The sequence below is a fragment of the Melozone crissalis genome, unplaced genomic scaffold (assembly GCF_028551555.1).
Source record: "Melozone crissalis strain CALT ecotype California unplaced genomic scaffold, PUWL_Pcris_2 ptg000231l_1, whole genome shotgun sequence".
In the NCBI taxonomy this organism is placed as follows: domain Eukaryota; kingdom Metazoa; phylum Chordata; class Aves; order Passeriformes; family Passerellidae; genus Melozone; species Melozone crissalis.
The window spans coordinates 952,286-974,415 of NW_026535993.1; the positions used below are offsets into that span (position 1 = coordinate 952,286).

Genomic DNA, 22,130 nt, shown 5'->3' on the forward strand with positions numbered 1-22,130 from the left:
CAAACACTGGGGGATCAAAAGCTGGCTCTCATCTCTAGTTAAGACTGTTTTGTGGGCTTTCATTATTGTATTCATTGCGCTGGTTATTGTATTCATTTTTGCTAAATGCCTGCAAAACTCTATGGCAGAAGCCTTCTTGATAGAAAACAAAAAGGAGGGAGAGGTGAGGGCCCAGGGGCCTGCCATTGGAACTGTAATACCTCAGGGGAAAGTGACCAAGGTAAAAGAGAGACACCGCTCTGAATGCAATGGTGACACCCATGGGCATTTGCAGGCTCATGCTGATGCCGCACGTTTTGCTGGTATCACCCAGTTCAACTGCTGAATTTTCCTTATATGTACTCCCTCTAGAATGTTCCCCACTCTCTTATACCCTATTGGTCCTGGCTTACTGTAATGCTCTGCTGCCGTTCCCCTCCCCCATATAAAACGCTGTGACCCCAGCCCCATTTTGTCTCCCTGGACCCTCTTCATCGCAATACACAATGTTTGGAGTTCCACACAAAGATCCCTTTAGATCCTCATTCACCAGAAGTTTGAGCAAGCGTGCTCCCAGCTCTGGGAGTGCAGGTCACTCACTGAGGCTGGCTGTGGGCAGGCCACCACACAGGAACTGAGTGCACCAGGGAACATGGCCTCCAATAAAAGGCATGAATCCCACAGCCCACCCAAATCAATGCCTTGCATGTGTCTACTTTTTCCTCCTACTCTCATCTCTCTTGTCACGGGAAAGAGAGATTTTCTCTGAGTGGGAGCTTGGCTTCTCTCTCCTGTCTGCAGGTTCAGCCACACGTGTGACCCTGCAGGAACAGCCTGACCCACAGGGAAGTGGGAGAGGACTCTTTGTCAGGAACTGTAGTGACAGGACACGGGGGAATGGAATCAAACTGCAAGAGGTGGAAGAGATTTGATGATGGGAAGAAGTTCTTTCCTCTCAGGGTGCTTGTCCCGGACACCGGGACCAGTGCAGAGAGGCTGTGGATGCCCCATCCCCAGCAACATCCAAGGCCAGGTGGGACAGGGGCCACAGAAACCTGGTGTGCTGGGAGGTTGCTCAGCTTGGAACCAGATGATCTTTAGAGTCCCTTGCAAGCCAAACCATTGAAGGATTGGATCATTCTGCCATCCCCATCTCCCACTGCGCAGCAGCCCTGAAATTTCAGTGACATCACAGCTCCCAGAGGGTTCCAGGTGGAACGTCCAGGACCTGGAAACGAGCAGAGCAGGCACTTCACTGGCTGCCAAGCGTCAGTTGCCACTCGCTGTGTGCTCTGCCCCTGACTGCTGAGCTGTTGCTGCTGACTGGGCTTTTCCCACTGCCTGCTCAGGAGCATCGATCCAAGCAGGATGTGCACTGCTGGGACAGTGGAGGTACAGTGCCATTCCCGGCAGGGGGGCACCCGGCTTGGGCAGGCTGCAGCCATGTGGGAATGGATGGTGTGGGACAGGAAGCCCACTGGGAGATTGTGCTGCCCCTTGCAGAGTGCCAGAGACTCTGTGGAGGAGATGGAAGTGGACATGGTGCTGGAGAGGGAAGAGAAGATGGAGGTGGACGAGGAAGACCCTATTGAGGAGATGGAAGTAGAGGAGGAGGACAACATGGAAGACATGCAGGTTGATGAGGAGGATAACACCGAGGAAATGGAGGTCAATGAGGATGATGAGGAGGAGCCCATGGTCCTTGGATGAAGATGGAGCCCCACAGGTAAGACAGGCAGCTGCTTCCCATGCCCTGCCCACAGGCACACTGGGTCCCCTGGCGCCAGGCTGGGGCTGGGCTGGATGGCCCCGCTCAGGGACACGGTGCCCGCAGGGGGCCTGGATTGTGGGGGCACAAGCACCAGTCCTGGCCTGCCCTGCGCTTGCCTGGGGCCACGCCAGCCCTGCCAGCCCCGGCCCAGCCCCTGGGGCCCAGCTCCCAGCCCTGCTGGGCCCCGTGCTGGCAGCTGAGTCCAGCTCTGCTGCTTCCTTTCTTCCAGGACTGATGCAGACGATGGCACAGATGCCACGCCTTTGTAAATATGTTTGAAAGCTTCAAGTTTCTTGTAGATATGTTCACTGCCTTTAAGATTTCTGTAAATATGTTTTGAAGATTGTTAGTCCATCGGATCCCATGTAAATATCTTCTGTACATTGTTGTGGTTATAAGGATTTTTAAAATGAAACAGGTTCCATAAATTTGACCGTTTGCCAATCTTTGGCAAATAAATACTGCTTCTTTTTAAGACCTCACTTCTCTTTGCCATTCCTTTGAGCGCAGGCAGGGTTTGCACACTTGTGGGTTCCTCTTGACCCGAGTTCGCAGGGCTGGAGGTCCCTGGGGGTGCTGGCACAGCCACCCTGGGGCTGGGGGTCCTGTGCACAGGGGCTCCCACTGATATCACTACTGGCACTGGGCACTGCTGCTCTTCCAGGCCTGGGGCACAGCGCTGTCCCCAAGAGCTCAGCTGTCACCAGCTCTCACCCAGGGGGCTCTCACAGCACTGGCCCCTGCAGCCATGCCACCAAAGCAGGCAGCAAACCTTCAGCCACCCTTCCTGCTGGAGCCACTGGGAATCCTGGGCCCAGAGCCGGCAGCAGCCCACAGCCATGTAAAATCCCCCCGCAAACTCTGAAGGCCACCACAGCCTTGGCAACTGGGGCACCTGCATCTGGGCTGCTGCAGGGGCTGATCTTTAAGGCTTGCAGCCTCCAAATGCTCTGGCCTCTGCTTCCCAGCCTGCTCTGCACTGCCCTGAGCTTGCATTGTTCAAGAGACAAAAGCCAAGCCAGGGCATCCTCACCCTGCCCGCATTCCTGCTGCTGGCAGCGGCCACTGGTCCTGGGCCCCACTCGGGTGACAGCTGCAGGGACAGGGCAGGCTGTGCCGGGCAGGGGGCACGGGGCTTTGGGCCCCGGGGCTGCTGCTGCTGCTGCTGGGGACCATGGGCCCAACAGGGGCCCGGGCTCAGCCCCTGCGTGGGCAGCTGCCCCCAAAGCCCCACACTCCCCAAGCATCCCCATCACAGCTGCCAGGGGGAAATCCCACGCGCTTCAGGAAAGAAATTCCCCATACTGACTAAACCAAGGGGTCCAAGGGGAAAGTCAGCACCAGCTGATGTTTACAGCACATTTATAAAGGTGGGTGCAGAGCAGGCAAGATCTCCAGGGCGTCTGGCAGTGCCTGCTCTGCAGGTGAGGCTGTGGGGCTGCTCCCAGTGGGACACAGCACTGTGCTCAGGCCAGCCCTCAGCCCCTTGCAGCTGATCCCAAGGAGCAGGCTCAGAAAGCAGTTTCAGACCACTTGCTGCAGATATTTCAAAGGACTAAATGTCATTCAAAGAAGCCACCTTGCACATTTAGTTTTGGTGTTGTGGCATGAGAAGCCATGTAGGTACATCTGAATGTGTACTCAGCGCACTTCCACTGCCATCCCAAAGGGAACAAAAAGGACAGGCCTCTGCTTTCAGCACTGCTGAGCTCCTCCCCCAGCAATGAAATCTAAAGAAGAGGCAGGAATTGAGTGCACCAGGGAACCTGGACTCTAATAAAAGGCATAAATCCCACATGCCACTAAACCAAAGCCTTGCATGTCGATACGTTTTTCTCCTTCTCTCATCCCTCATGTCACTTTCCCCAAAACCTACCATTGCACAAATAGTTGAGGCATGCACCCTTAGGGCATCCTAACACCTTTATGCCAGCCTAGATAAGCCTATCAGTCAGAGTGTATTTGTGGTGCTAGTAGCCTCCCAAGTTATTTCCCAACCTATACATGAAAAATGACCTTGCATAAAACGTGGGGAAATGAGGCATTTTCAACAGAATTGTAAAAATACAGGCTATTACCAGGGACCTTCTAGGTGTCACAACCACTGTCCTCACTGCCCCCCGCATCCACATGCTTTCCAAAACCAGCAAAACCAGTGGTCTGCAGGAAACCCCACACAGACGTGGAAAGGCCCCGCGCAGTGACACCAAATGCGAGGCTGTTCAGCCCTACTCTCCCCAACATCGTGGAGAACCAGCCCAGTGACCTTCTCAGATCCATCGGGACAGCTCAATTGCTGCAGAAACTCGACAGAAGACAGCTCTGCCCTGGAACCCAAAGGCAGCTGGTTAGAGCCTTTTCAATTCCAATCCACAATATTTATGTTCAACATATTCCAACAGGCAAATACGGGCCTGAAGAACGGTGCAGAGACATTTTGATTTAAACCAACACCAGGGAAGAGATGGGGACACTCACTATATTATCTGATATAGTCGCCTTTACATCTTTGCAGGAGATAACTCTCCAGGCTCTATGCTTAGATCCTCCCCTTTTCATTCCAAAAGGAACAGTTATAGGCAGAGCCTACCTCCTACTGGACAAGATCACTACACCAGCTCATCCAATGGTGATGTGGGCACAGATTACAGGCTGAAATAGACCCGTTCTAAAGCGTGCTTTGTCGTGTAAGGGGAGAAAGAGATGTCTTTCAGGATTATTAGATACAGGACCTGACATCATGATAATTTCCCGCTCTGATTGGCTAAAGGATGGCCCCTGGTTCCAGCTGCTGGGGAAATTTTAGCCATCGCGAGAGCCACTACCAGCTTCTGGAGTCAAGACACCATCTGCATGGAAAGTCCTGAGGGCACAGTTGCTGCAGTAAGATCATTCATCACCTGGGCAATAATAACACTTTGGGGAAGAGACCTCTTGTCCCAGTGAGGGACAAGGCTAGAGATCCTATCAACACCTCAGGGTTTCTAGACGGGGCCACTGAGCAGGGCGCCACCCTACAGTTAACCAGGAAGACCAACGACCACACATGGGTGGATCAGTGGCCCCTCCCAGGCAGAAAGTTAAAGGCCCTGCAGTCCCTCGTGCAGGAGCAGCTTTCTGTGGGCCACATTATACCGTCTACTAGCCCATGCAATGTGCCTGTCCTTGTCATACCAAAGCCTGGCAAAGACAAGAAGCGGCTCCTGCAGGACCTTAGGAAAATCAATGAGGTCATTGAGGACATGGGTCCCTTCCAGCCCAGCCTGCCTTCAGCCTGCATGACACCCCAAGATTGATAGACGGTTGTTATAGGACTAAATGATTGATTTGTTGACTACCCCTTGCACCCTAATGACAAATCTGGTTTGCCTTTTCCATCCCTCAACCGACAAGCACCTTTACAGAGGTACCAGTGGACCGTATTTCCTCAAAAAAGGAAGCAGAGCCCTGCTATTTGTCAATGGCTTGGAGCCCAAATTCCCTCGCCCATCCGGAAAAGACATCCTCACACTATCATTTTTCATTATATGGACGATACACTCATTTGTGCAGAGGCTCAAATAATTTTGGACATTGCAGTAGATGACGTCATCGCTGCAGTACAGGAGAAAGGTTTTGAGATTGCAGCAGATAAATTCCAATAGACAGCCCCCTGAAAGTACCTCGGTCTAAAGACCACAGAGAGACCCCTCTCACCCCAAACACTGCACCTCAAGACAGCCCAAGGACTTTGCGAGAACTACACCAACGCTGTGGAAGCAGTTTTGTTATCGTGGCATGGGAAGCCATGAAGGTTCCTCTGAATGTGCACTCAGGACACTTCCACTGCCATCCCAAATGGAACACAAAGGACAGGCCTCTGCTTTCAGCACTGCTGAGCTCCTCACCCAGCAATGGAGTCTCAGGAAGAGGAAGGAATTGAGAGCACCAGGGAACCTGGCCTCTAATAAAAGGCATGAATCCCACAGCCCACATAACCCAATGCCTTGCATGTCTGTACCTTTTCCTTCTTCTCTCTTCTCTTGTGCCACTTTTCCCATTTTCTCTGTCTGGGAGCTTGGCTTCTCTCTCTCCTGTCTGCAGGTTCAGCCGCATGTGTGACCCTGCAGGAACAGCCTGACCTGCAAGCAAAGTTACATTGTTTCAGAGCACTGAGCGGCTCCTGCTTGAGGAGGAGCTGGGAGCTGGAGACACATGCTCCTCCTTGGGAGGAGCTCCTCCCCATCCCACACAGTGAGGAGTGGGATATCCACCACTGACCCCCCTCCCATCCAGCAGCACCCCTAAAGTGCTGCTTTTCCCTGCCAGAAATGCCACCCTGAGCTACAAAAGGTGTCCCTCTGCTGCCCGGCTGGCTCTGATCCACAGTGGAGGTGTAACCCTGAGCCCAGCTGACACTGGTTCCTTCCTCCCTTCTGGCCCAGATCCTAGCAGAGCACTAAAACTCCACACCAGGAGTGGATTTGGAAGCTACATGGAGAAAGGGGAATTGTTGTTGATTGGGGCAGACAGAATAAAATGCAGCTGCCAAAGAGAAATCAAAGCATCCCACAGGGTACAGCCAGGTATGCTGCACATCAAGGCTGTGTTGGTGTGGAAATACTGTATTAAAAGGAATTTAAGATCACTACTATCTGCCAACAAAAATACACAGAATACATTAAGCTTCCGTTTTAAGTGCAGAAAAGATAAGAAATTCAGAGTGGTTTTCATCAGTTCACCACAAACACATCTCAGTGGCCAGCCCAGCACTGGGGTGAAGGGGAGGCAATATTTGGTTGCTACCTCTTTATGGCCTTTCTTCTTCTCCTAATGCAGGAATTTTGCCTGCCCAGGACAGTGAGTCTGCAGGTGAACGGCCACAGAGCTGCTCACAGATGGACAGACAGACCAAAGCTGCTCACCCTCCCCCCTTATGTGGAGGATTCCTTATTTAGCTTTTCCTATCTCTCTTCCTTTTACCTAAAAAGATACCTGGGATAGAGTAACAGCTTGCAGGAGACAGGGAGCATCTCCTACCAAAGGGAAGTGAAGGCAAGGGTAATTATTTTATAGAATAAATACATGTACTCAGAGATAAAAACTCTGGTCTTGGGAACAAATGGATCGATCCCTCCCTGTTCAAGACCAAAGAGACATTTCCCTGATCAACGGACCTGGTCCTTCCTGTGTAAGACTGGGATGTTTGTCACAATTCAGACAGAAACATTTCAAAGTCTGTAGTTATCCAATAGGTATAAATGCATTTGGAAAGTGCAGGAAAATCCATCTTGGAGGATTTCCTATTAAAACAAGGTTTGCATTTCTGGAAGACTCTCTTTCTCGCCATCAGTCCTGTCCATTGGAAGTTGCATTGGTTGGATATGTGAGAGGACAGGTGTGATTATCTCCCTATTTTAGGGGAGAATAGGCTACATGTGCCTCCTCCACACTTGGAATGCTTTCCATGGACAGATCCCAACCTCCTCCTGCTCTTTACATTTGTGATACACAGGACCTTTAATCTCTGTCTATCTATGGGAGCATCCTCCCATGCTGAGAAGCTTGGCTCTGCAGGAATATGGTGCCATCACCAATCTGTGCCCCTTGCTGGTGGTGGAGTGCTGGTCAGAAAGGAGTTTGTAGGATCTCCATGAAAAGAGCAACATCACATCTCCTGTCCCTGGCTCGGGCAACACGAGGACAGGGCTCTGCCAGCAAGGAAAACACGGCCAATGCCAAACCTGCTCTAGTGGGAGACGTCCCTGCCCACGGCAGGGAGGTGGAACAAGGTCAGCTGTGAGGTCCCTTCCAGGCGAGGCTCTGTAGGATGAAATGCCATCGCGGGCTGAACGGGAGGCGGGAGGACGATCCCCTCCTCTGCAGACACCGCCGGGGCTGGGCTGCCTCCCCCTAAAGCCCAAAGCTTTCCTGACTGTGCCACCAGCGCTGGGCAGGCCAGGTCACAGCCCCAGCAGTGGCTGTGGCAGCTCTGGGCTGTCACGCAGCCGGGAATGGCCCCTGACAGGGAGCACAGCACAGCTCCAGCTGCATCCTGCCAGGGGAGAGGAAGGAGGGGGATGGAATCCCATCGAGGGAATCACCCAAAGGGAAAGCACAGGAGCAGGCTCCAGAAGGGTGGGGGGCTTGGGGGCCCAGCCCTCTATTCTCAGTGCGAGAAATGCTACTCACTTCCAAAAACTTTAAAAGGTTTATTAAAACCCTATCAAAAATACAACGGAAGACTGAATAGAGAAAATATGACAGTGCTGGGAGCAGAGGATTTTCCCCATCATGTGCTCACCCACACCATGGAGGTTTCACCTTTTAACCCTTTAGCCCCCCCAAAGTTCTGTCCATCGACTCCTCCTTCCCTGCCCAGGGGTGGAGATCCCTTCCTGACACCTTGAGTGGGGGTCAGGTGCTGCCACAGCAACAAGTGACCCTCCCAAATGTCCCAAACCCAGGGCACCCCTGATAACAACACAAGGGGGTAAAACACAACTATAAAACTTCTCTTAATATTTTCCTTTTAATTGTGAGAGTCAACCATGGCATTACTCATCCTTCTCATCAGCATGCAGGAAACAAAATGAAATCCAGGCCTGGTGCTCATGAGCTGCACCCCCAGCACAGCCAAATCCCCAAGGCTGCATCAGCCAAGGCACAAACCCTTCCTGCTCCTCCTTTGCACACTAAATGGGATTTAACCAGGAGCATCCAAACCCCAGAGCAAAACTCACAGCCCTGATGTGTTTAAGCAGCTCTTGGTGCTCCAGGGATTTCCCCTCTCCACCCAGCACAGCAGCCCAGGTTCATTGCACAGCAGGACAAATATGCTGCTTTAATAAATAAACCATGAAAAACATCTCTGTTTTCAACAAAAAGATTGACACTGACACTTAAAAATGTTATAGCTGTTCAAGGAAGGTCTTCTGTCTTATTTAGTTTGGGGTATTTTGAAATCAAAAGTGTGTTTTAGGGTGGGTTGGCTTGAATAATGTGATTAAAATTGCTGATTTAGACGAGTAAGCTGGAAATCTTGAATTTTATTCATGTTTCAGTATGTAGCTTCTAGACATTTCCCTTAAAAATAGTTGATTCTCTTTGATTCCTATAATTTGATACTATTCAACAACTGGGAGCACACACTGGAGCAATACATGTGTAAACAATTACACAGCTTCACATGCTGCTAAAACAGAGCTATTCTGTTAATAGCTCTTTCCCGAGAGAAATTATTTTTTACTTATTGTTTGCATTAAGTTGCATTTGGGAAATGAAACTCAATTAAAAAAGTACGAAACCACTTTTTCATTTAAGCCATTTCGTAACATTTTTTCTCCTTGACACCTCAGACAAATAAAATATGTGTATCCACAGGTAGGTACTGCATAGATGTGTTACTGAATCATCCCTCTTCCCTGAGAGCTGCAAATCCTACAGCTGCCAGACCTCATCCCTTGCTCCTCATAAAGGGAAAGAAGAGTTTCCATTCTAGTTAATTTCCCAGCTCTAAATCAACTACCCAGTGAGCAGAAATAGCTGTGAAATCCCCTCCACAAACCTGCGAGAAGGGTTCCAGCTGTGGAGGGGGAAGCAGCAAACTCCTGCTCCCACAATTGGTTTGGAATCCTTACCAATTAAAAAATATCCCACTCTTGGGATTTTTTTAACCACAACTAAAATAAATTAAAATCAATTAAAAATAAGATCACAGAATCACAGAATGGCTTGGGTGGAAAGGAACCTTAAAGCTAATCCAGTGCCACCCCCTGCCATGGCAGGGACACCTCCCACTGTCCCGGGCTGCTCCAAGCCCCATCCAGCCTGGCCTTGGGCACTGCCAGGGATCCAGGGGCAGCCACAGCTGCTCTGGGCACCCTGTGCCAGGGCCTGCCCACCCTCCCAGGGAACAATTCCTCCCTAATATCCAATCTGAACCTGCTCTCTGTTTGAATAGGTGTTATTGCATTGCCTTGGGATGATGGATCAGGAGAAAGCCCCAGGGCGTGAGCAGAGCTCCCAATGCTTTTGCTGGGGACGTGCCACCCACCTGCCCCTCAGTCACTCAGCTGCCTCACAGCCAAAAAGACAGTGTCCAACAGGAAAAGTACTCCCAGAGGATGAAACCCTTGTCACTGCACAAATGACAGGTCTTTATTGGAAATAAATGTCAAAGCAGAGCGACAGCGTTTATTTTCCAAGCAGGAGACACTGATCCTTTGGCGACACTGCAGGGATGGTGTTATTCCTGTTCCTGGTTTAATCCCTTTATCAGCTGCAGAAGCACCAGGACAGGCTTTGGTCTCCCATGCCAGCTCTGACTGACTGTCCCCACAGGCTGTCCCCACCCCTGGGTGCTGCCTCTGCAGCCCAAAGCACCTGGAGGTCCCTCTGAGCACCGGCACGTCTTCATTTGGATGCGCGCTGTCCATAAAGATCCTTAAAGAGACGCTGAGGAAGACTTTAATTTATAGCCCCATTCTTTTAATCTCAGTCAGCCAGATTTTTTCAGACATCTGTTTTATATCTCCTTATAATATATTGGCTGGAGCAGCAGCACCAGGGAGCAGCTCCCTCGCAGGGGCTCTGCTGGTATTTATAAACCAAAGCGATTTCTATCATGTGCTTTATGTTATCAGCTAAACCTGTCCACTTAAATTATTGCCTTGTAACCAAATCACAACTGTTACTCTGCTCTGTGCACCTTTCCCAGGCCCTATACCAATATCAAGCTTTGCAGAGGCTGAAAACAAGATGATAAATTAATGAACAAATGGAAAACAGGACATGTTTTCACTAGGCTCACAACTGAGGGAGGATCGGGCACGTTGTGCACCACATTAGTAAAAGCAGAGGGCTGCTGTGTGGAATATGCAGCACGCAGTGATAACCAAAGAACCCCATCTCTCTTCTCCTAGAGCAACCAAATGACCAGCTGTGTTTCCTCACTAAAGGAGAAAGGGCTCATCCTGGGCTCCTTTCTAGCACATCATTCCACATTCCACAAGTGGGTTTGTGTTCCAGCATGGGGACAGGGCTGAGCCCCAACTCACTGCACAGCTACAGGCTGGCAAGTTGTACATCACACACTGACCTGCAAACCTCCCACCAAGATTGTGCAGTAACTCACTGCACTCCTGGCAGTGGCTTCCCCATGCCATGCCATGCCATGCCATGCCATGCCATGCTATGCCATCCCATCCCATCCCATCCCATCCCATCCCATCCCATCCCATGCAATCCCCACCCCTTAACAAAGCTGCCAGCCACTGACTGCCCATCAAGAGGAGCCCAAGAGGGACAGCAGACTCTCCCCTGCAGCACCACCCTGTCCCCCTTGGCACAGAAATGTCCCCTGGGAAGGCTGGAGCAAGCAGAACAAAGGTGATCCAGCTCACTGAGGCAGATTCCTGGCTCGTCCCCAAGTGTGCATCCTTGTTTGCCATTGTAAAAGAATTCAAAATCTATCAAGGGTTTGAAAACAAGCCCCAGTTATGAGTCAGCAAGTGGCTCTGCAGCTCTCAAAAATTATCTCAGTGTGTGAGCAAGCCTCAGATAACATCTACCTTCCTTTACTCTTTTTTTCTCTCCACGCAGGGAGTGAGGGAAAAGCGACTTTCTTTCTAGTACCGGCAACAAAGGAATTTGGAATCAATATGTGAATGTTCCAGAAAAACACACTGGCAGTGCTGCAGTACTGAAATAATCACACTGCCAGAGCATCCATAATAAGTTCTCTGACGGCACCACACCTTCTCCCTTAATAAAATAATTATTAAAAACTACCAGGAGACAAATCCCAGCAAGCAGCGGAGCTCCCCACAGCTGCATCCCCAGCTCCAGGAGCCACCAGTGCCAGGGCTGGGGACCTGGCTGAGGCTGGGGCATCCTGTGCTGGTGGCACACAGGGGACACTGTGCCTGACTCCAGCACTGTGCCTGGGTGGAGGGGATGTCCCACACCAGCGTGCTCAGAGGAAAACAGAGGAGCCAGGCCCAGTCTGGGGGGCTCAGCTCACACCCTGACCCCAGACTCTGGTTAGAGCTGCTGAGCAAGGAAGCAGCAAAGCCTGCCTCCATTTTTCTTTCCTTTCTTTCCTACAAAGGCAAGTCTACCACTCTCCAGATTGTTTGTTACTTCAAAACAAAGCATTTTTACACACAAAAGGAAGACATGTAACAGACACAGGTAAGAATGAGATGGATTACTGATGGGAAGAAGAGGCCCAGAGCCTGAATCTCATTTTACTTCTTTCTGTCCCTTCTTCACTCAGCCTTTTCCATTAGTTCACTGTCTGGCATTTACTGCTCCTCCCAGTTAAGTGCCACTGGAAAATGTCATTAATATGCTCTATGTCACCTCCTCCTGATAGCTGATGGAGAGGTTTCACAGCACCAGGCCTGGAAGCTCCCCCAGCAGCTGCCCCAGCACCCCAGCATTCCCCACCTCAGGCAGGGAGGAAGCTCAGACACCTCACAAGTGTGAGTGCACATCCCAAGTACAAACTCCTGTGACAAACTCCTCTTCCTGGGGAAGAAATGCTTTACAAATGCACTCCCTGGGCAGCTTTTCCTCCCACGGTACTGCTGGGGAGCCAGAGCTGCCTGCTGAGTGCAGCATCTCCTCAGAGCAGCACCAGCCTGGGCACTGCCTCTCCATTGCTCAGGTAACCAGGGACAGCAGGGGCTCTGCAGGGGATGGGATGCAGCAGGAACCCCTGGGGTGATGCACCATGCCCAGTGCCATGGTGCCACCTCTCCCAGGCGCTGCTCAGCTCGGGCTGCATGAGCTGGGCTGCCTCTGCCTGCGAGTGACCAGCCCTGGTGCTGCCAGCCTGTTTCATCGCTGTTCTGTCTGATCATTGCCTAGAGGGATGACAAGGACAGACATGTCCTTCTCTTCCTGGGATTGCAGAGGAAACCCTAAGAGAGGAGTTTTGTCCTTACAGCATGAGCAAACAATTGGCACTGCTGCTTCCTTCTGCCTCCCAGGGCACCCAGATGGAGCAACACAGGGGTTTAGATGGTGGATGCTGCTGCCTATTTCCCAATAAGCATCTCCTGTGGAAAAGCTGCTTGGGTAAACATTTAAGGAGAGCAGCCAAGTCCACACACCAGACTCACCATGGCCAGTTCAGCCACGAGAGGCAGAAGGGCCTTTTGTATGACAAATTCCTGCAAAGGTTTATTCCAGCATGCCAAAGGGGAATCGGAGACAAAAGAGCTGGCCATGTGGTGTGCACAGGGTTAATTAGGGGTCAGTGGCCAATGGTCCAAAGGCACTGGGGTGGCACAAAGGGCAGGGCAAAGGGCAGTGCCCTACAGGGAAGACACAGAGCCAGGCACCAGGGATACCACAACCAATGAGGGAACAGGGAAAGGAGAAACTACCAGAATTTGGGACATATGGGGAAAGGAATTGGGGTGGTTCATAGTGTTGTGCAAGGCTCCATGGGGAAGTTTTCCCTTTCAGCCTAGGTGGAGACTCTATAGCATATTCTTTCAGGGCAAGGCCCTGGGGATTGCCCTGAGGGATTCAAAGGATTCTACACCCAGACACACAGGGAGCAGGCAGGGCCTGATCCCCCAGCCACAGACCTTGCAGAGGCTCTTCCAGAAAGGCCTGAATGAGATGAATTGTTGAGAGACTAAATGAAGAGTTCAAAGCACCTCAATAAAACCAAGGAAGTCTCACATAAGAACTTCAGTTGGCTAGTTTATCTGACAAACCTTTCTGTGACATTCCAAGCTATGTTAATAAACATCCTGAAAATCGACCTGTCAGAATGGTGATGTCTAAGTATGACATCTTCTCCAACATCTGATTTTATTCTGTGCTGCACTGGAGCAGGGACAGAAGCCATCTGAAATGCTTTCAAGCTTGCCAGGGGTGAATCTGTCCCCTGTCCAACATCCAGCACAGCTGCTGGCAGCAAAGGCATTCCTGGGAAAGCCCGAAAGCCACCCTGTTCTGATACATCCCAACAGCAGGTGTGTTCCTGCCCAGGTTCCTCACAGGTCCCAACGCAGCAGCACTGCTTTCTGCTTGAACCCCACTTGAACAGGGGCAGGGAAAGAATTATGGAATGGTTTGGTTGGAAGGGACCTTAAAGATCATCCAGTTCCAGCCCTCCTGCCACAGTGATGCCACCCCAAAAGGGCTGATCCCGTTGCAGTTCCTCATTTATCGAGAGAGAAGTGACCCACTGGTGCTTGCTGTGCTACTGCTCTCCCGTGGCTGATGCCACAGAGCTCACTGGGTGGACTCAGGGTGTTAAGGGCTGCTCACACCAGGATTACAGGGAGACAACCTCCACAGTAACCCCTGGGAGAACTTTCTTGCACCCAGTGATTTTTACTGCCAACCTTGCTGCAGTGGCCACATCTTTAAGCACCATCCATCAGGCCTTCAGCTCAAACATTTGTTTGGCTGAAAAGGGTTTTAGAGCCACTCTTTTGTCACAGTGCTGAGAGGTCTTCTCTGCAATTTGTTCCTCTTAGCAAATAGAATAAAAACGCTTTTAAAATGATGTCAGAATCCAATCCCTCCTCCTGTGATTCAATCCACAGCTAGCAGAGAACAAAGCCTCACAAGGAAGGGGCTCTCCACTAAGTAACCCTTGATTAGAGATGTGAAAGCACCATTCCATTTGGACACTGGGCTGGACAGCGCTCACAACTGGTCCTTTTCCCTGAGCCAAGGCTCTCCTGTGACACTGGGATTTATGTTCTCCCAGCTGATCAGCCGGTGCCGAGTGCTCTGAACACTGCTATTCAAACAGAGGCGCCCCTCTGGGTGAGGCTGGGCTGGGCTCTCTCCTCACACCGTCTGCCCAATCCACTTGGCTTCTCCTGCAGCTCCTGCAGCAAGAGGGAAGGAGGGGCAGGCGAGCCCCTGGGACAGGCAGGGCCGTGGGGACAGGCAGGCCATGGCTGGCAGTGCCAGAGCAGGTCCCTGTGACTGCCACCCACCCTCCATGGCAGCCAAGGTGACGATGATGGTGGTGGCACACCAGGGGGCCCAGCCTCATGCCCAGAGCTGAGCCTGTTGAACACACACCAAACCTCATCCCTCCCGTGCAGGGGAGCCACAAGGACAGGAGGGGTGTCTGTCACACACAGGGCACAGCGTGGCCCTCCCTTGAGGTGCCTGGGCCCCCTGGGAAGTCTGGAAGTGATGGAATTGAAGGTGGAGGCCAGCGAGGAGCCTGCAGAGGAGGGATCTCAGGGAAGGAGGGGTGACAGGAGGGCTCCAGGGGCAAATACAGGGCCTCTGATGGAGGCACTGCTGCAGCATCTGCTGATGTACCTGCTGCTGCTGCTGCTGCAGGAAGGAAATGCTTTCTGTGGCAAAGAGCTCATACAACAAGTGCTCCATTCTCCACCTCCCTGCTGGGAGGGCTGCTCTGCCTTCAGTGCAACAGCAGCAAACACACCAGGAAAAAATAACCACAGGGCAGGAATAAGAAGGGGTGCCCTTTTTTAGAGTGAGGTCAACATGTTTTCACTTTGCCAGCAAACCCTTCTCCCTAGTTTCAAGGCAGGCACTGCAGTGAATTAGGGTGCAGCAGGAGCCATGTGCTGAGGATTTAATACCAGGCATTTGATTTATTTTTTCTTTTGATACTGGGCTTGAAGTCTGTGAACTGCAGCAGTTTAGAGAGTTTAATCCCACAAAGGTCCGAGCAGAAGAAACAGAGAGCCCAGAAGTATTCAGTCACACTCTGATATCCCATCTCTCAAATGGCACACCAGGCTGCACAGACACTGCAGCGACCTTTGTCTCACCATGTCCCCAAGTCAACATCCATGAGAAGCTTACTTACAAAAGCCAGTTTTAATCCCTTTCAAACTCACTACCTTATTTATCCCCAAGCCAATGCTACAATCCATTCAGTAATTGTCATTCCTCAGGTCTATTTGTTACTCCAGAAAGACCATCTGGGATGCTGAAGACTTAGCTATGTTCAGAGAAGATCAATGCAGGATGTAGGCAGAGAAGAACAAGGCAGCTGACCAGGAGAATTGAGAACCTGACAAAAGGAACCGAGGATGATATTAATTTTGTGGAATTTTAGGCATCTAACACCTTTTGAGAGAGGCTTCTTTACTATGATGGAGGTTAGCACCTCCAGAACATCATCAACCATCATGTCTCCCACATGTGTCACTCTCAGCCTCTCCTCCTCTCTCAGCGATTCAGGAGAGGGCCACCAAAGAACCTGGCAATATGGAGGCACAGAAAGGACACAATAGGGGGAGATATTCCATCAGGACCAACACCAGTGTGAGAACCAGGAGGTTTAAAACAGCCATGGTTAATCTGTTGTTGGAAATGTGGAGTTCAAGCCCAAAAGGGCTCAACTTGAGGAGGGCAAAAGAGCAAAAAAGGAAACTATTTTCCAGAGGAGGGCTGGGAAGCTCAAGAAGGGAATTCATGATGAGGCCTCAGCACTCTCTGTTTCTGTCCTCAGGGTCTGAGTCTGTAACTCAGTGCTGAAATTGCAAGGATGAGACACGCACGACACAAACTCCCTTCTCCCAGCTCCAGCTCCCAGTGGGAGCGATTCAGGACACGCTGTGCCGCTGTCAGGGCGTGCAGCTGACTGCCTTGGATCCCTCTGTGCTCGATGGGTGTCAGCTGCCTCCCCTCACCCAGGCCCCAGCCCCGTCCCAACAGTGGTGCCCCCGAGCCCGGAGCCTCCCCGGGGCCGAGGGCTCCGCAGGGCTTGGCCAGCACTGCCCGGTCCAGCCTGGGAGGTGCTGCTCCCACCCCCTGGCTGCCAGACCAGCAGGATGGATGGGAAGAGTTGCCTGCCTGCCCTGCTGCCAAGGCAGAGTGAGAACAAATTTGGATAATAAAAGCTGGAATAAGGAGATGCCTTGGAGAGGGCGTTGGAATAGAACTTTGCAAAGCTTCAATTTAAAGCCTTGTTTCTATAGCTAACGCAGTCATAAGGGACATTAGCCTAATTTCTGTCAAGAGAACTTGTCAACACTGCAGTATTTAAGATAGACACTAAAGATGTGTTTTATCTCACAGATAGATCACCGGGGAAGGAAGGAGCTGTGTCACACTTGGTTCACAGGAAAATAAATTGACGTTCTCCCTGGGCCTAATTGGTGGATGCTGTTTTATAACACCACAGGCACGAGCAGCCTCCCATTTTATCAGTGTGCAGCTGAGGTTGGTGCCAAATCCACTAGATAGTGGGGTTAGATACAGGAACCCACAGGGACGTGCTTCAAATGGGCACCCAAAGACACAGAGCTGGGCATTTTTCAGCCACAGAGTATCTGAAACATTGGGCCATGTCCTGAAGGGTCAGGTCCTTCTACTGATGGTGCTCACCAGCTGAGCCACAGCTAGCGGGGTGGAATTTCAGGGTCAAGGGGAGAAAATTGTGATAGAAGAAGAGAACTGTCTTGGCTTCCTCAGGACCACCAGCAGGAACTCACCTGGCCTGGTTTTCAGAGACGGTCCATGGTGAGTCGATAGAAAGCAAAGAAAAGAGAGGTTGTACCCTGCAGCTTTAGGAGAGCATGCTCCTGCTCCCATCATACCCCACTTTGGGGAACTAAAATATTCCCAGGAGTCCGAGTGTATTAAGGCTGGCATGGCTCCACATGTCCCACGTGCCAGCCTTGGAGCTGGGTTTGAGACATGCCCAAGATGATGCTGGTGCCATGGCACAAAGGCTTGTCCCAAACTTGCAGCTTCTGCAGTGGAAAGTTGAAAATGCCCTTTTATTTGCAGTTGTTACACGGAAATAACAGCCATGTAACCTTGTCTCAGCCTTGGAACAGAAATCAGCTTGCAGAGGAAGCCTGAGGGAGCGCGACCCTGAGCTGCAGGCTCGAGGGCAGGAGGGTGGCTCTGCTCTGCCACGGATTCTGCCCTTGCAGGAGAACTAAATCACTACAACAGCCAGAAATGTCCCTCGGGAAAGAAATCCTCTCAAAGATAAATCAATAACTCAGTGTAATTTTAGCAGCCAGAAGAGTTTACATTGCCAGGAAGGCTGAGAGCTCTGCCACAGAGACAGAAGCACAGCATCATCAAACAGCCCTGCAGCAGACTCGGCACAGAGCTCGGGCTCTGGGTGTTCACTGCCAAGCCACGAGGCGGGGCTCTGCATTTTGGGACCCCACAGACCCAAATCACAGGGAGAGCAGCAAGGATATGGTCCAGCCAAACTCCCTTGGGACAAACCCACCTTTCCCTTTTCTCCTCTGCGACAGCAAGGCTGCAATCATGGCAGTGCTGGCAAACACTCCAGATCCTGCAGGGTGAGACACACAAAGCTCAGCTAAACCAGGCTCAGGAGCAGAGGGGGAGTGCTCCAGCCACAGCTTCCACCCCTGGCCAGGGGGTTCCCACCAGCCAAGCCACCCGGGAAACAGCACAACAAGGATGTGCCGCAGCCCCCGGTGATTACTGAGACTGCAATTTATGTAATTATATTAATGCTAAGTACACTTGGAGCAGTAAGTTCAAGGGAACTGATGACACTATAGAGGACAGTTTAACACTGAGCAGTAACTCCAGCAAAAAGTGGGAGAAAAAAAAGTCCCTAATTATTCAGTAGCTCTTCTCCCAGATTCTCAGGGTCAGCTTGGAGGAGAAGGTGGCCTGAATTATATTTTCGTTTCCAGAACATCAACAGAATTGCTAAGTGAGTTCCAGCAGCAGTGTCAAAGCCTGCCCATTGGTATGCGTGCCAGCCCTGTCCCCTCCCCGGCTCTGCAGGGCCAGGCAGGTCTGGGCTGCCGTGTCCCTGCCAGCGCTGCCACCACCAAGCCCTGCTATCCCGGGGACACAGGACCAGCTCCTGTGCCAGTGTTTGTCCTGGTCCCCAGCACGGACAGACAAACTGCAACAACCAATTCCTCAGAAGCCAGGTGTAGCCTGCATGTCTGAAGGTGCAGGAGCCTGTCCAGGATAAGCCTGAGGAGCAAACAGCCCAGTCCAGCCAGCAGAGGTTTGTGCACACCCAGCCCTCTCCAGAGTGCCTGTTGGCACAGCCACAGTCCCTGGCAGATGTGGAGCCTGTGCCAGGGCATGCAGAGCTGGGAAGGACTGTGCCCACACATAGAGCTCTTCCCCTGCATGCCCACCTGGAGCCACGGAAGCATTTTGGAGCCCCCGTGCTGGCCACAGTCCTGTCACTCCTCACAGGTTCCTTTGGTGCCAACAAGCTCTCACACAGATTGTGCCATCAGTGCTGATGTGCTCCAAGAGCCTCAGTCTGCAAATCCAGCTTTACAGCAGCTACCAATGCACACTGGGCTTCTGCATTGCTCCATTGAGACTTGAACCTTTACAGGGGCCTGGAGTGCAAGGACACAGGGAATGGTTTCCACTGCCAGAAGGCAGGGATGGATGGGATATTGGGAATTAGGAATTGTTCCCTGGCAGGGTGGGCAGGCCCAGGCACAGGGTGCCCAGAGCAACTGGGGCTGCCCCTGGATCCCTGGCAGTGCCCAGGGCCAGGCTGGACATTGGGGCTTGGAGCAGCCTGCGATGGTGGAAGGTGTCCCTGCCATGGCAGGGGATTGGAATTGGATGAGTTCAAGGCTCCCTTCCAACCCAAACCATTCTGGGATCCAATGACTCTGCACCTCTGAAATGCTGAGATCTGCCTGCAGAGCTGCCCCACGGGCCAAGGTCAGTGCTGGAAGCTAAAGGTGCATTATGACCACTCCACACAAAGCCAGGACAATGACTTGTTTTGCTCCTACATCACAGAACACAAAGCTGCCGGAAAAGCCAGGGCAGAAGAACTCTGCAAAGACTACACAAAAGAGGAGACCCCACAAGCCTCATGTGACCCCTGTGTCTGATTGAAAACCAAACCCAAATTAAATGAGCAGTCACAAGTTTGGTGTCTCAGGATTGCCCTCAGAGCTCTCCTGGTGCCTTCCAAGATCAGCAGCCGCATCCAGCAACAGGGAACATGCAGAAGGCAACTCAGTGATGATTAGGAAGACACATATGAAGTTATCCATCACAGAACAACCTGTGTGCACCTACATGTCCTGCAGTACAATCAGAAATCAATAGCAAGATGCAGAAACCCTCAACCACTCAGTAAAATATAAAGAACAATTGTAATATTGATTTTAAAAGCACCTCTGTAAAGACAGTTGAGAAGAAGCCTGAGAAAGCAAAGCAAAATGCCTGAATTGAAACCTTTTTTTTTTTCCCCTCAGAAAGACATTAATAATGGATTTTCAATGCAAGAAGAAAAACTGAAACCCACACCAGATTCTCCTGGTAATACCAGCTCTCTGCAAAGCCCAGCTATTAATGTAACAGGGACGTCCATCAATCAAGCACACAGAAAGTACTTTGAGAGCTAAAAAAAGAGCATGCAAACATCTGCTTTTGGCAACTTAAATTTTGTCCTTAAGCATAAGGAGCATAATAAATTATCAGGAGGTTGGGCTTGAACTTGTTTTCCTCCATCCTGGGCCTAAATGCTGAGGATAAGGATGAAGGTACACAACATGCTGCTGCTGAGATTTGTCATGACAAAAAGTGGGCAAAAGGAGCACGATTTCATTTGTGTTTTCATCTGAAAACACTGGTGCAAGAGGACACCAAGCAGGGGTGTAGCATCTCCCTGTCTGCAGTTCAGGGAGCTCCTGTGAACCCTTTTCCACCTCCAGCATCCTCAGCACATCCAAGACTTCTGGAGTGGTCCCACAGTGGAGTGACAATGTGCCAGTGTGCTCCAAGGTGCCCATGGCTCCCTCCTCGCCCAGCTCCTTCCCTGCTCCCTGTGGAGCTGTGGTGATTTTGGCAGCTCCTCAGTCCCTCAGTGTTCTCTTCAACCATCAAATCACACTTGGGGTCCATCCATGCAGCCAAGCACTGCCTGGGGTGTCCCAGCAACCCCAGAAAAGCTGGATTGGCACCAGGGTAATGGCTGCAGAAAGCAGCTGGGGTGTCCCCACGCCTCCAGTGTCTCCCCCCTTTAAAACACAGCAGGTCAGAGCAAGTGCTGGAGAAAATGAACACAATTTACGGATTCCAGCACAGGAGGCTGCAGGCATGGCTGCAACTAAGTCTTCATAAATTCTGAAGAGTGACAACATAAAATGGCATTATGGAAGGCTGTATTTATTGTCTCCCCCTGCTTCCATCTCCAAGGTGCCACGTTACACTTAATAACAGTTTTCTCCCCAGCTGCCAGTGTTGCAAACCCTGACAAGCTAATGGTCGGGCCAGCCCTCCCCAAACACACACATCTCACCCAGTACGCAGCTTCCATGGGAAGAACAGGCAAAAAGGATTAAACCAGTGCTGCCCAGCCTGTCCCCTCCGTGCTGGCTCTGCAGGTCTCCATGCCACACAGCTGGACAGGACTTTTGCCCCTGGAAGTGATGCAGAGGAGGAGCAGCTGCTGTGGGGTGGTACCTGCATGCCCAGTGTCCTGCTGGGACAGGAGCATCCCTGCCCTGCCCTGCTGGGAACACCAAGGCCCTGCCAGCAGAGCAGCCCCACCTGAAACTGCTGCCTGCTGTCACAGCAAGCTCTGGGCAAGGCACCAGCACAGCCCTGGGGGGAACCATGGGGAACCACGGATCCTCATGGAGAACCAGAGATCCTCATGGAGGACCAGAGATCCTCATGGAGGACTATGGGGAACCAGAGGTCCTCATGGAGAACCATGGGGAACCAGAGATCCTCATGGAGAGCCAGACGTCCTCATGGAAGACCATGGAGAACCAGAGGACCCCTGGTTCCTCGTGCCAGAAGGACAGGAAGCCTCACCATTCAGCATTCCCAGCTCCACTACAACCGCAGTGTGCACTTCCATGGTTCCATATTTAGCTTTTGGACCGTGGATACAGTTTTTCTGGAGCATAATCTCCACTGAGCTTCTTGTTCTCCCTGCTGGTGTAGTGTTCAAAGCCTGCAACAAAATCACTTTGAGCTTCAGGCTGAGCCTTGGGTGTGGATGGAGACTTGACAAGTATAAAGATGCTGCTGTTCCATCCCTGCCTGCATCGCCTGCACTGCAGAAGGCACAAAAAAAAAAAAAAATGTGAACCATCTTTAGTTCTCTTCAGAATACAAAAAGGTAACCAAAATCCCCAAACTCACATATATCAGTTTATCAAGTACAGCAAACAGTACAAACAGGAGTGCAGGTGTGTTTGGCCTGAGAAAACTCGCAGTGGATGGAGATGAGTGTGAACATCTCCTCACCCAGTGTCCCCCCCTCTGGCCTCCGTGTCCCTCCACTCTTGCCAGCTGACAGCGACCACTCTCCTCAGCAGCCTGGCTCTGCTCCTCCTCCAGGACAAGTCCTTTCCCCTTCAGAAAGCAAACCAAACGTTTAGAGCATCTGAAGAGATCAGTGTGTGGAAGGATGATGAAACAGGAG

The 22,130-nt window shown here is 51.4% G+C and overlaps 1 protein-coding gene across 1 annotated transcript in view; it reads left to right on the forward strand.

Moving 5' to 3' along the window:
• The first annotated feature begins 1,542 nt into the window (after window positions 1-1,542).
• Window positions 1,543-22,130, forward strand: part of LOC128949387 (olfactory receptor 14J1-like) — a 49,956-nt gene continuing 29,368 nt past the window's right edge. The window contains exon 1 of the mRNA XM_054294249.1: window positions 1,543-1,647. Within this exon, the coding sequence (XP_054150224.1) occupies window positions 1,543-1,647 (105 nt within the window). The remainder of the gene's footprint in view (window positions 1,648-22,130) is intronic.